Source organism: Notamacropus eugenii, chromosome 7, assembly GCF_028372415.1.
Source record: "Notamacropus eugenii isolate mMacEug1 chromosome 7, mMacEug1.pri_v2, whole genome shotgun sequence".
NCBI lineage: Eukaryota > Metazoa > Chordata > Mammalia > Diprotodontia > Macropodidae > Notamacropus > Notamacropus eugenii.
In genome coordinates this window covers 14,559,537-14,572,436 of record NC_092878.1, presented here as the reverse complement: position 1 = coordinate 14,572,436, position 12,900 = coordinate 14,559,537, and the positions used below count along the sequence as shown (strand labels likewise).

Here is a 12,900-nt window from a genome sequence, read left to right as displayed (position 1 = left end):
CTATTTGATGTAGAGAAAAATAGAGAAATGGAACAATAGATTACTAGATAGCCAGTCACACACATGCATCTCTCATGTATCATTTGAAAAAGCTTTTGCTTATTTTTAAATAAATTTTAAAAATCAAAATTACACCTAAATCTTGCATTCCTTGCTAACATTTTTTATGTTTTTAACATCAAAGAGCCTATAATTTGCTATGTGACCTCAGTCAGATCACAAAAACTCTCTGAGCTTTTATTAGCTAATAAAAATTATATTTATTAATCACAATAATTACATAAAAGCATTAATTATACAATTAAATTATCAATTAAATATTAATTAAAATAATTACAAAGCTTAATAATAAAATATTATTAATAATAAAATTAAGTAAATGAAATTAACAATAAAATATTTTCAACTCTTTCTTATCAAAGGACAGGTAATTCTAGACTAAATCACTGCCCTTTATGAATGAATTACTGAATTGGTACCTTAAAGGAATGGAGCTTTTAGCAAAATATTTTGCAAACTGTCATGCTATTTTTGACAAGGTGGATAAATTTGGTCTGGTAATGGCATAGTTGGTTGATTCAGAACTGTTTAAAAAGTCTGACCAAAATGAAATACATAAGTAAATGAAATAAATTGTTGTATGATTTCGAAGGAGGTCTCCCATGACAAATCCCTGAAAAGGGATTATTTAACTTTTGAAGACTTCTAGTGAAGCTGAAACCTATGCTTCCTTAGATACCCATCTCTAATTTGGGAAATTTAAATTTTGGGGACAACTTTTGCTGTTACTAAGTCTAAAGTGCCTTTTTGCACTGTTTACTTATTACTCCAAGTTCTGCCCTCTGGAGCCACGCAGAACAAGTCTAATCCCTCATTATTACATTATCATGCTTCAAGAACTCAAAGAAAGTTATGATTTTCCTCAATGTTTTCCCAGGCATCACTTCTCCCCTCCCACACTTCCCTTCACCCCTCTCCCATATTAATAGCTCTTGTCTTTCACCTTATTCTTCCAAAGCCCCTTCCCCCGCTGGGGATACTCTCTAGCTTATTAGTAACATTTCTAAAGTGTGGAACCCAGAACTGAGCTTCATGCTCCAGATGGGCTGTGACCAGGGAAGAATATAATGGGATTATGATCTTCATAGTCCCAGACACTAGATGACTTTGTAATGTAAATTACCAGACTATTGGGCTGTCTTATTACACTCTTATTTCCTACTATCCTATAGCCCAATAAAACCGCAGAGTGACCAATCATCACAAATTAAAAACGGGTGGTTGGCAATAATTTGAATGTGCCTTTCAATCCTAGTGAAGAATCATTTCCTTTAGTCTACTGATGATTACCATATTGTATTGGCATAAAAATTGCTCCTGTGTAATTAACTGTTCTCTTTAACATAATTTTACACAATCATAAGTTGTCCTAGAGTGAAAAAGTGCATCATGGTTATCGGGATGTATTTTTATTAGGAGCAAAGGCATCCAGGTCCTTGAGATTACCTTGGGCAAATAGTCTGTGAGGGTCTCAGTTTCATCATCTATGAAGTGAAGTTTTGGACATGTCTTGTGAGGTTCTTTTCACATCTAAATCTATGACCTCATGATTTCTTCCAAGTCCTTCCATTTACAAATGAAGAACCTGAGAGTCAGAAAAATTGCAAATTTCCTAAGGTTGCACAGGAAATGTTACAGTCAGGATCCAAACCCAGGTTACTTGTGTTTATTTCGTGCATTCTTCCCCGCAAACCACCATGTGAAGGTCATTTAGTTTGTCTTCATCCTGCTTTCTTCCTCTCAGCCATATGTGTCAAGCCAAGGGAACAGTAGTCAGAGTACAAGTATGTGAACTTGACTGTCAGCCACAGTCTGATTTCACTTTTGTCTGAGGAGGCAGAGGATAGTTTGAGGGATTGGGTAATGCCCTGGGGATATGTGTCAAGATGTAGGGAAGTGACTGTATATGATTACGGAGTGATTAGGGGAAGGGGAAGAGGGCAGTTTAAGATTCTGAATTTCTCATTTACTTGGACGAATTTTCATGCTCATCTGTGCTTTTCTTAAGGCAGCCTTCATCTCTTTGTTCCTAAGGCTGTAGATTAGGGGATTCACAAGTGGGGTACACACTGAATAAAACAATGTGATAATCTTTTGTGTTGTGGTTATATGTCCTGATGTTGGAGTGGTATACATGACCAAGACAGTTCCAAAGAACAGAGAGACCACAGTCAGGTGAGATCCACAAGTGGAGAAAGCCTTCTTTCTGCCAGCTGCTGAAGGGACTCGTAATACAGCTCTGAACACCAACGTATAGGATCCAAGGATGAAAGGGAAAGTGAGGAAGATGGCAAGGGAGGGTATAATAGAAAAAGAAAGTTTGATTCCTGGGGCATGAATGCATGTCAAAGCCATCAAGGGGCCTGGATCACAGATAAAGTGATCAATGACATTTGGGCCACAGAAAGGCAATTGAGACATCAAATAGATAGGGATGGGAAAGCAGAGGAAGCCTGTCACCCAGCAGAAGAGAACTAGCTTGATACAGAAATGACCTGTCATGATTGTGGGGTAGTGTAGAGGTTGACAAATGGCCAGGTACCTATCAAAAGCCATGAGAGACAGAAAGAGTGGCTCAGTGATACCTGTGGAAAAGAAACAGTAGAACTGGAGGAAGCAGGCAGTGAAGGAGATGGTCTTGGTCTCAGAGAGGAAATTGGCCAACATGTTAGGAACAGTGGTGTTAACATAGCAGATTTCCAAGAAGGAGAAGTTGGCCAGCAGGATGTACATAGGGGTGTGGAGCTGGTGATCCAACCTTACTGCCCAGATGATGGATGCATTCCCTATCAGGGTCAGGGCATAGATTAGAGAGAAGACTGCAAAGAGGAGGATCTGCATCTCCCTGGGGCAGTGGAAGCTTAGGAGGATGAATTCAGTCACTTTGTTTGCTTCTGATATGTTCAAGACTGTTAGACCTGTGGAGAGGATAGAAGCAAGTGTGAAAGCCTGTCTTACTTCCTATTTCTCATTTTTCCCCAATTTTGGAATCTTTAATGATACTCCTTGTTCTAAAATTCTCTGATTTTGCAGTTTCATGTACATCAGTTTAGAAGTGTTAGCAATAGAGCTTATCCTGACTCTAAATTTTTAATTACCTATGAACTGAATTCCACAGAGTTTTCCAATCTGGCTCCAGAGTCCAGCCTTTTAATTATAATCAATAACAAGCTTTTATTAGTTGCTTTTTATGTGTGAAACACTGTGCTGAGCTTCTAGTGTACAAAGACAGATAAAAGCAATTTCTGATATCAAGGATCTCACATTCCATTGGGGAAAATACTCCACTCAAAGTAAATCACTCATTATTCTTAGCTAATTACTGCATTGTCCAATTTCTGTACTTTTGTTCACATCATTCTCTATATAATATGAATAATAACAATCTCTACCTCCAGTTCACATTCCTTTGATATCCAGTTCACATTCCATTGTTTCCATGAAATTGCCCTTCTATCACACCATCATTGTCATTCAACTTTTCTAAACCTTGCCTATAAAACAGGGACAAGATCCCTGTAGTTTCTGACTCACTGATTTGCTGTGAGGACCAAATCAGATTGTATGTATATATAATATTGTCAAGTATGTTTATGAGTCTGTAATCATTTCAGTGCTTTAAAAAGTAGTTTTCTTTTTAGTCACTTAGGAAAGAAGGAATAATTTAATAATGTCTCAGCTTAACCTGTCTCTTCTGTTAAATCAGATAATTCATCTTCTTCTCTATGTGTTGCCTTCCAATTAAAATGTGAGCTCCCTGAGTCAAAAAATTTTACTTTTCTATTTGTATATCCAGCACTTAGTATAGTGTTTTACTTATATTAATCACTTAATAAATGCTTCATTATTTAATTCAATATGTTTCGTATGACTCCTGAGTGACTCAGATGAGGAGATATTTACATTAATAAACCTTAATATTCTATATCAATGTTAACTGTATATATAAATTTATTCTTAATGATAATAGGGCTTAAAAAGTAATTATTCAAGATGCACTTTATGCAATGCGTGACGCTTTGAAAGGGGACAAATGGCAGTGTAAAGTATAATCCCCACTTACTTGAAATTTACTTGGAGCCCTGGAGCTCACAATATTGGTTATGATATGACATAAACACCTGAAAAAAAGATTACCAACAGTAGTAGTACAAAGCATTCTAAACTTATCAGCAACTAACAGGTCATACTTTGTCTTAATCATCCAGATAGCAGAGTACATAGAATACTTGATGCAGAATAAGGAAAATTCAAATTCCAATCCTGACTCAGACACTGAATAGCTGCATCATCTTGTTTTTGACTTTCCTTAGCCTCAGTTTCCTCATTTGAAAAATGGAAATAATAACAGCACTTACTTTAGAGAATTGTTATTAGGATAAGTTATTGTGTGAAGCACATTGCAAACTTGAACACACTCTATCAATACAATGATGATGATGAAGATAATTGCTGAGATCTAAACTTGCATTTCTTCATAGACACTTTTGGAGATGTGAATCTGCTCTCATCTCAGGCCCTTAAAATCTATTTTACTCATAATTATTCTTAAGATACATAACATGATACTTAGGATGCTAACTAATCATTGATGTCCTTATTAGAAAATGTACTTGAAATTTCAACTACTAATGCTAAGAATCCCTGTTAAAATATTGAGTGTAAAAATATTATTCTTATAGAGTCTTAGCTTTTGTAATGTATTTTCTTCAGAACTGACCTAGGAGGTAGTGTAGGCAGACACTATTCACCCCTTTTTACCTAAGAGAAACTGAGGCTCAGAAAGGTAAAGTAACTTAACAAAGTTCACATAATCAAGTAAATATCAGATTTGGGATTTGGTCTCACATCTCCTGACTCCAAGTCCAGTGTTCTTTTCTCTTCACCATATGGCAGTGTGATCATTCTGTCAGCTTACATCAAATTATGACCTCTAGGAGTGATCCTAGTGTGCCCAGTGATTTGTAGGAAATTTCAGACTCCAGTATCTGCTTCAGGATAATTTTATTCAGTGGAGATTTTCAGGGATCTTAAATTTTTACCACTTCTTAGTGGTAAATCTCTGGGCAATGTTGGACCAGAGAAATAGAACAGGTAGGTTCTAAAAATTTTTTATGCAGAAGGGTGAGTAAATGGGCCCCAGGACACCAGAGGGGTTAGAACAAGGATAAGTTTGAATGACAAAGCAAAAAGAAAGAAAGAAAAGGGTACTGGGAAAACACCAGCTAGAAGTGCTTCTTTCAGAGGCTAATTTACAAGCCAATGTTGCTTACCAACAGGTTGTCTTTGAGGATCTGGATGGCTTTCTCTGAAAGAGTGCTTTGCCCACTGTTCTGCCATGGAATTGGTTGATCCAAATAAGTGGTAGGGCTTCACTGCTTTAGAACCCCAGGTCTTATTACCTTTTCTTACAGGTACTCTCTAAATCTGTGTATTCAATAAAAGTGTGATCAATTATCCTATTTTGGAGGAGCCTTTACAATGTCTAAAGAAACAAGACCCACTGAATCTAAGCAATCTATATTATTCATTTCCCCTCTCTCTAATTCCTATGGTCCTTTTTTCTTACCTTTATACCAAGCATGATCCTTTTTTGGGTCATATCTTATCATTGTTTATTCACAACCACACGGTGGACAGGCAGAGGTAGACACAAGAGATAACCCTCAGAACCCCATTTGAGGTCTTCTGAGGTCTTATGTTCCTCCTTTCTCAGATGTAGGTAAGGAAGGCACCTGTATAGATGTCCTTGGGTCTGCATTGAGAGGCAGATAGAACCTGAGTGCATATGATGTCCTAGGCAACCAGCTGTTAGGGAGAAGAATGGTAAGAGATTCAGTGATTGTCTCAAGAGTCACTGAATTGTGTGCCATAGGATCAAGACTTATTATGGAAGTCAGTCAAGAGCAGAATAGCCCTGGGAAAGGTTGAAATTCTCTCATGAAGTCTACAAGCTTGACTGTATTAATTATATTAATCTTTTTCCTCCCCTTGGGAGCTGATTAATTTTGGGGAACCAAATTCCCTCATTTTCTTGAAATTCTCAGAGCAGAATATGTTTTGACTTAATTGGAAATACATATTACTGCTCTTTGAATATGTAGATAGTTTGGCTCTGTAAGCTGAGGAGTAACCCCAATCTTTTCTTTTCCTTCTTTTCTGTCACTCACATGTCATATTTTTATCTGGACTCTAGGGTTCTAGGTGTGGGTCTTCCATTATGTCTTCATGATAATGTCCTGGAAAGTGAGAATCATTATGTCATAGTAGCAATGGAACAGTTCTTGTAATTAGGAAGAGCTAGATTTTTAATCCTCCCTGGAACCATGGTGGATTGGATGACCTTAGGCAAACCACTTTATTTTTGTCTGCCTTGGTTTCCACATGTCTGAAAAGAAAGTGTGAAGTGAACTTTCCTCAAAGTGTTATTAGATTCAAATTGAATAACTATAATGTAGCACTTTGTACAACTAAAACTGTGTAAAATTCTGCGCTACCTCCCTCCCCTTTTATTTGAGCTATGAGAAGGATCAATGACTTGTGTTCAAATCCTGTGACATATATTGGTTAGTTTTGTAACTCTGAGTGAGTCATTTACGTTCTCCAAATTCATTTCCTCACCTGTGAAATGGGGATAATAATAGCATTAGTACCTACCTCATAGGATTGTCATGAAGCTTACATGCAATGATGAATGTAAAATGTTAATAATATATACCATCTATAAAGGACTTCAAATTTTTCAAACAACTATGCAAACATTAGCCAACTAGGTGGCTCAGTGGATAGAGTGCTAGGCCTAGAGGCAGGAAAACCTGAGTTAAAATCTGTTCTCAAATACTTTCTAGCTGTGTGACCCTGGGCAAATCATTTAACTTCTGTTTCCCTTAATCCACTGAAGAAGGAAATGGCAAAACACTCCATTATCTTTGCCAAAAAAACCTCATGGTCAGTATTGGAGCGTTATGGTCCATGGGGTCACAAACAATTGCACCTGAATAACGACAGTGCAAATATTGTCTTATTTTATACTCACAACAGTCATTACACATACATGTTATTATTTTCCCCACGTTAAAAATGAGAAAACTGAGGTAGACAGAGATTAAGTGACTTATCCAGGAGCAGACAACTAGATCTACTGTGTGCAAGGCTGTAACTGAACTCAGTTCTTCCTGAATCTAGGTCTAGGGCTTGACCTATCATGCCACTGAGATGACTATAAGGAGTATAAAATCCCAGTTCGTGGAAGATGACATAGTAGATAGCAGGTTTGAGTGGAAATCAGGAATCCCTGATTGAATTCACATCTCGCCTCAGACATTATGTTCCCCTTTACAAGGCACTTTCCTCCCCTGGGAAATGGGTTAGAATAAATCTTTATGAAATAAAATGTGATATGAAAAGTACTTGAAAACTGGCATGAAACCACATGCCAGTTATTATTATTATCACTATTATTCATATCTATATTATTCTATTTTCAATAGTTTTCATGTGGAACTTTTGAAAAATCACTTCCTTTTTCTGTGGACCAGTCTCTGACAGTGTCACCCATTGGAACATCATAATTCCTCTTTATTTCCCTATGTTCCAACCTTAGGGATACCCCCTGAACATCCTAGTTTAATTATCTATTTTTCATCTGTTTATAGATCCATAGATTTAGAGTTAAAATGGACATTAGTGATCATGTTCAACTCCTTCATTTTACAGATGAGGAAACTGGTGCCCAGCAGTGTTTAATACTTGTCCGTGGTAACCCAGTAGTAAATAGTAGAAATCATATGCTAACTGAGAGCCTCTTATTTAAAATTCAGATGTCTTTCTACTTAACAACACTGCCTGTATCTTAAATTATTATAAATTTACTTTGCTGATGATTATATTTTGAGATTTTTTTCATATTTTGGCCTGAGGAGTTCCACAAAGCCATGTGCTATACAAAATAGAGCATGAGGTCCTTGAAGTCAGTGACTGTTTCATTTTTATCTCTGTATTCCCAGTCTACTCTCTGTACCTGGTATATATCAGGTGCTCAACAAATGCTTATTGAATCGAATTGTTTCCTTTTATTTATTCTAGGTGTAAGCTTCCTAGTCGTCTTGGACCCTTGATAAGCATAGCTTAGAGAAATAAAGATGGGAAAGTGTCATTGTATTCTGACCTGTTCTGACCATTTTGGGAGTATTGGTCACATCATTTTAGAAATGCTATTCATAAGCTGAAAAGCATCCAGAATAGTGCAATCAGGATGGTGAAGGACCTTGTGTTCATTCCATGTGAGTATCAGTTGAAAAAACAAAGGAAATTATTCCTAGGGGAGAGAATGCTGGTTGGGGACAAATAGGAGGGATAAATAGTAGTTGTCCTTAAGCAAAGGAATAAATAATGTTCGTACAGCATAAGTGGTTTATTATAGCATAATTAAAGTCTAGTCCTTAGATATAGGTTTATTTGGCTAGTACAACTTTTACAGTTTATGCATAATGCCCATACTACCCCCACCTCTGTCCCCAGGCATCCAATATAATCCAAGAAGAACTTAATAAGCACCAAGTAGATATAAGAAACTGTGGTAACATCCAGATATGAAACGGGAAAGATGAAAGGTAACAGTCTCATGCATTGAAGGAGTGTACATTCTCTTGGGATTGTACAATAGAGACATATAAGGCATAGTCAAGTTGGCAGAGTAGCCTAGAGAAGTACTATCTTGGTCCATCACCATGCATTCTTCACAAAGATCTAGAAAACTTGCAGATTGAATTTTGATTGGGAAATCTAGTCAAGTCACAGTGGGTCATTTTTACAGCCCAAGTTGGTTCTGCTGACCCTAGAGATGGGGTCTGACCAGAAGTGTGCCAGAGGAAGACTATTCCAGTGCCTGCTCAATAAAAGATGGCTGAAATTGGGCAATGTGTGTGAGAAAACTCCTGGACAGGAAGAGATCACAAGGGATTCTTGAACTTATGAGGATATAGAACAGATGCCGCCCAGAAGTTCTGTCACTCACTACCCGTTTCCAGGGAAGACATCCAAGGAGAAATGAAGAGTAGACCTGTACCTAGATGTGGAGGAGAGGAGTGGTTGCAATCACGTGCCCTAGTGGTCTGCTGAGTGAAGAATAAGTTCAGAGATCAAGAATAGATTTGTGACTGGTCCCAGAAGCAGAAAAGGGTCTCAATTCTAGCCTCCAGTCCATCAGCCTAGAAGCCCTCAGTAGAATAACTAGGTCTGGAATCTCATGGCAAAGGGAAAACTGAGGTTAAGTTGTTCTGAAATTGTAAAGTCACTTACCAGGGTAGTAATGGTTTAACCCAGAAGAAATTCACTGAAAATTCTAGCCAGGAACAAGTCAACAGATACAAGTCTGGCACAAGATATCGAAAAACTCACACCCCTGGATTGCATCACTTTGGGAACACTGAAAACTTACAGGTCATCATTCTGAGCTATGAAAACAGCAAAAGGATGAAAGAGCTCACTCTAGACATTCCCCTCAGAAATATGCAGATTTCAGCTCTTATATAAAGTCCAAAACCAAGATATAGACTAGAAAAGTGGGAAAAAAACAATAAAACAATCCCACCATAAAGAGCTATTATAACTAGCACTTATATAGTACCTATTATATGCAAGGTACTGTACTAAACATTTTACAAGTATAATCTCATTTAATTCTCTCAGTAAACCTGGGAGGTAGATGCTGTTTTCATCTTCATTATACAGTTGAAAAAACTGAGGTAGAAGTTAAATTGCTTTTCCAGGCTCCCATAGGTAGTAAGGGTGCAAAAGAAGATTTGAATTCAAGTCTCACTGATTCTAGGCCCAACACTCTACTCCCTGAACAACCTAGATACCTGTTATGTGACAGAGAAGCTAAAAGAGAAGGACTTCAAAACATCTGCAAGCAAAACGTGAGAGAAAAATTCCACTTAAGTACAAGTCCAACCAGAACTCTTAATAGAGATAAATCAAGAGTTAAGAAAAAGAGTTAAAATTAGTTTACAACCCAAATGAAAGTGGTAGAGGAAGAAATGGGCAAAGAAATGAGAGTTATGGAAGAAATGTGTGAAAATAGAATAAGCAGCTTGAAACAAGAAGTAAAAAACTTTATCTAGAAAAACAACTTCCTGAAGTTTCGAATTGATCAAATAGAAGTTAATGAGTCCATACAACACTAAGAAATATTAAAATATACTTAGAAGAAATATTAGAACAAAATATGAAGTATCTCATAGTAACAACAACTGACCAATAAAAGAAATCAAGGAGAGAAAATTTAAAAATCATTGGACTGCCTGAAAGCCAGGACACCGTCTCTCCTGAAAAAATGTCTAGAAAATATTTTTCAAGTAATCATAAAATAGAACTGCCCATATATCTTAGAATTAGAGAGAAAAGTAGAAATTTTAAAAATTCATGAGTCACCTCCTGAAAAAAAACCCAAAATGAAAATTCTCAGAAATATTAGAGCCCAAATCCAGAACTGTCAAGTGAAAGAAAAATGTCATAAGAAGTCAAAAATAAGGAATTCAAGTACTAAAGATCTATAGTCAGAATCACAAAAGATTTAGCAGTCACTATTATAAAAAAAAAAAAAAAGAAACAAAGAGCTTGGGGTATATTCCAGAAGCCAAAAGATATAGCTTTGCAACAAAGAACAACGTACCTAGCAAACTGAATATAATCCTATAGGTGAAGAAATGGATTTTTAATGAAATTTGCATTTTCCAATGAAAAGATCAGAGCTGAGTACAAAATTTTACATACAAACATGAGACTGAAGAGAAACATAAGAAGACAAAGATGAGCAAACAATCATGAAAGATTAAACAAGAATAAATATGTATACTCCCTTAGAATTCTATCATTATTACTGGTGATAGAGAGAGTCTAATTAGATAGAGGATTTGGAATTGATTCTGTTGTATTTTGCTGAAGAATAGAAATTGAAGGAAATAGGAATACGTTACAAAGGAGGAAAGGAGAGGAAGAGTGGAAAAATTATCTAATAGAAATGAAGTGTGCAAGTAGAAGTCTATACAACAGGGAGGACTGAGTTGGGGGAGTAAGCAACATGTGAAACTTATGTTCATCTAAACTGGTCAAAGGACAGAACACACACACACATACACACACACTGACAGTTGAGGACACAAATGCATTTCACTCAAAGAAGAAACATGAGGAAAAGTGGCTAACTGAAAGTGAAGGAATAAAAGAAAAGGAAGGATTAGTCACAAACAAAAACTTTTAAAGAGAAGATGGGAAATGATGAGAAACTATAGGATGGAGGGAAATACAACATTAATGATCATAATAATGATTGTGAATGAGATAAACTCACCTTGTCCAGGAGACAAGATGGCGAAGTGATCAGTAGCTGCTATCTCTCTACCCTTGTTGACCTTGACCAGCCCAAAGATTATTTCCACACAAATAACCCTGGAACAGTGGAGCAGCAGAAGGGGTAAACAGACTCTCAGCATGGGAGGCTACAAAGATCACTAAGGAGGGTTCTTCTTGCTATGGCCAAAGGCAACCAGTTCAGGATCAGAGCACTCCCAGACAGTCCTAACAAATCAGGTGAAGATCCTGAACCCCAGGGAGGTGAAACCAGCAACTGCCAACCCTAGAGCTGCAGGTGTGCCTTAGCACCCTGGTGGAATCAGGAAGACACTAGCAATGAAAGCTGAGCTTGCCTATGCTCTAGCTTAGCAGAGGAGCCTCCTCCATCCAGACCACCCCTCCTCCCCACTTAATGAGCTACCTTCAGGGTAATTGGAGGGAAGTCCAAAAAGACCTCCTTGGTCTCTGCTTTCAACACTAGCCAGCTCAGCACCAGGTAAGCTGCAGCATTTAATATCTAGCTGAAAGAACTAGAGGCCACAGCACACAAAGCCTCAAGTTTTAAGCACAAGAACTGTGGGACAGAGCTCCCTGTGCCACAGATGCAGAGATTCACCTTAAAAGCCAGGAAAAGTGTTATATGAGTAAAAAGCAAAGCAGAAAATAAAAGACCATAGAATCTTTCTGTGGGGACAAGGACCAAAACACAAATACCAAAGAGGTCAGCATTGAGACTGTACTCCCATCTGAAACTTCAGAAGGGAATATAAACGCGTCTGAAGGATAAAGAGCCCTCTTAGAAGAGCTCAGGAAGGACTTTAAAACCCAAATTAGACAAATAGAAGAAAAACTGACCAACAGTTTTAAAAATATGAAAAAAGAATTCACTGAAGAGAACAACTCCTTAAAAAGGAAAATTGAACAAATGGAAAAAGAAGTACAAAACCTAACTGGTGAAAATAACTCCTTAAAAAGGAACAATTAGACAGATGAAAAAAGGAGATACAAAAGTTAATTGAAGAAAACAATTTGATAAAAAATAGAATTGAGCAAATAGAAGCTGATAAATCTATGAGACATCAAGAATCAGTCAATCAGAATATAAAGAATGAAAAGATAGAAGAAAATGTAAAATAACCAATCAGAAAAACAACTGACCTAGAAAATAGATCCAGGAGAGAAAAATCTAAGGATTATTGGTCTACCAGAAAGCCATGATGAAAGAAAGAGCCTGGACAATATCATCCAAGAAAACATCCAGAAAAATTACCCAGAAGTCATAGATGCAGAGGGCAAAATAGTCATCAAAAGAATCAAGGGTTCCCCTCCTGAAAGGGACCCCAAGCAAAAAACACCAAGGAATATTGTTGCCAAATTCCAGAACTATCAAGTGAAGGATAAAATACTGCAGGCAGCCAGAAAGACACAATTCAAATATTGAGGAGCTACAGTCAGCATCATGCAGGACCTTTCAGCTTCTACATT

The 12,900-nt window shown here is 37.1% G+C and overlaps 1 protein-coding gene across 1 annotated transcript; it reads right to left on the bottom strand.

The window, feature by feature from the left end:
- Positions 1 to 2,022: 2,022 nt before the first annotated feature.
- Positions 2,023 to 4,965, bottom strand: LOC140514072 (olfactory receptor 11H6-like). The gene is made up of 2 exons (XM_072624057.1): positions 4,909 to 4,965; positions 2,023 to 3,021 (listed from the first exon to the last, which is right to left on the bottom strand). Exons 1-2 carry the CDS (start codon positions 4,963 to 4,965, stop codon positions 2,023 to 2,025), a joined length of 1,056 nt encoding a protein of 351 aa, XP_072480158.1.
- Between the last annotated feature and the right edge of the window lie 7,935 nt (positions 4,966 to 12,900).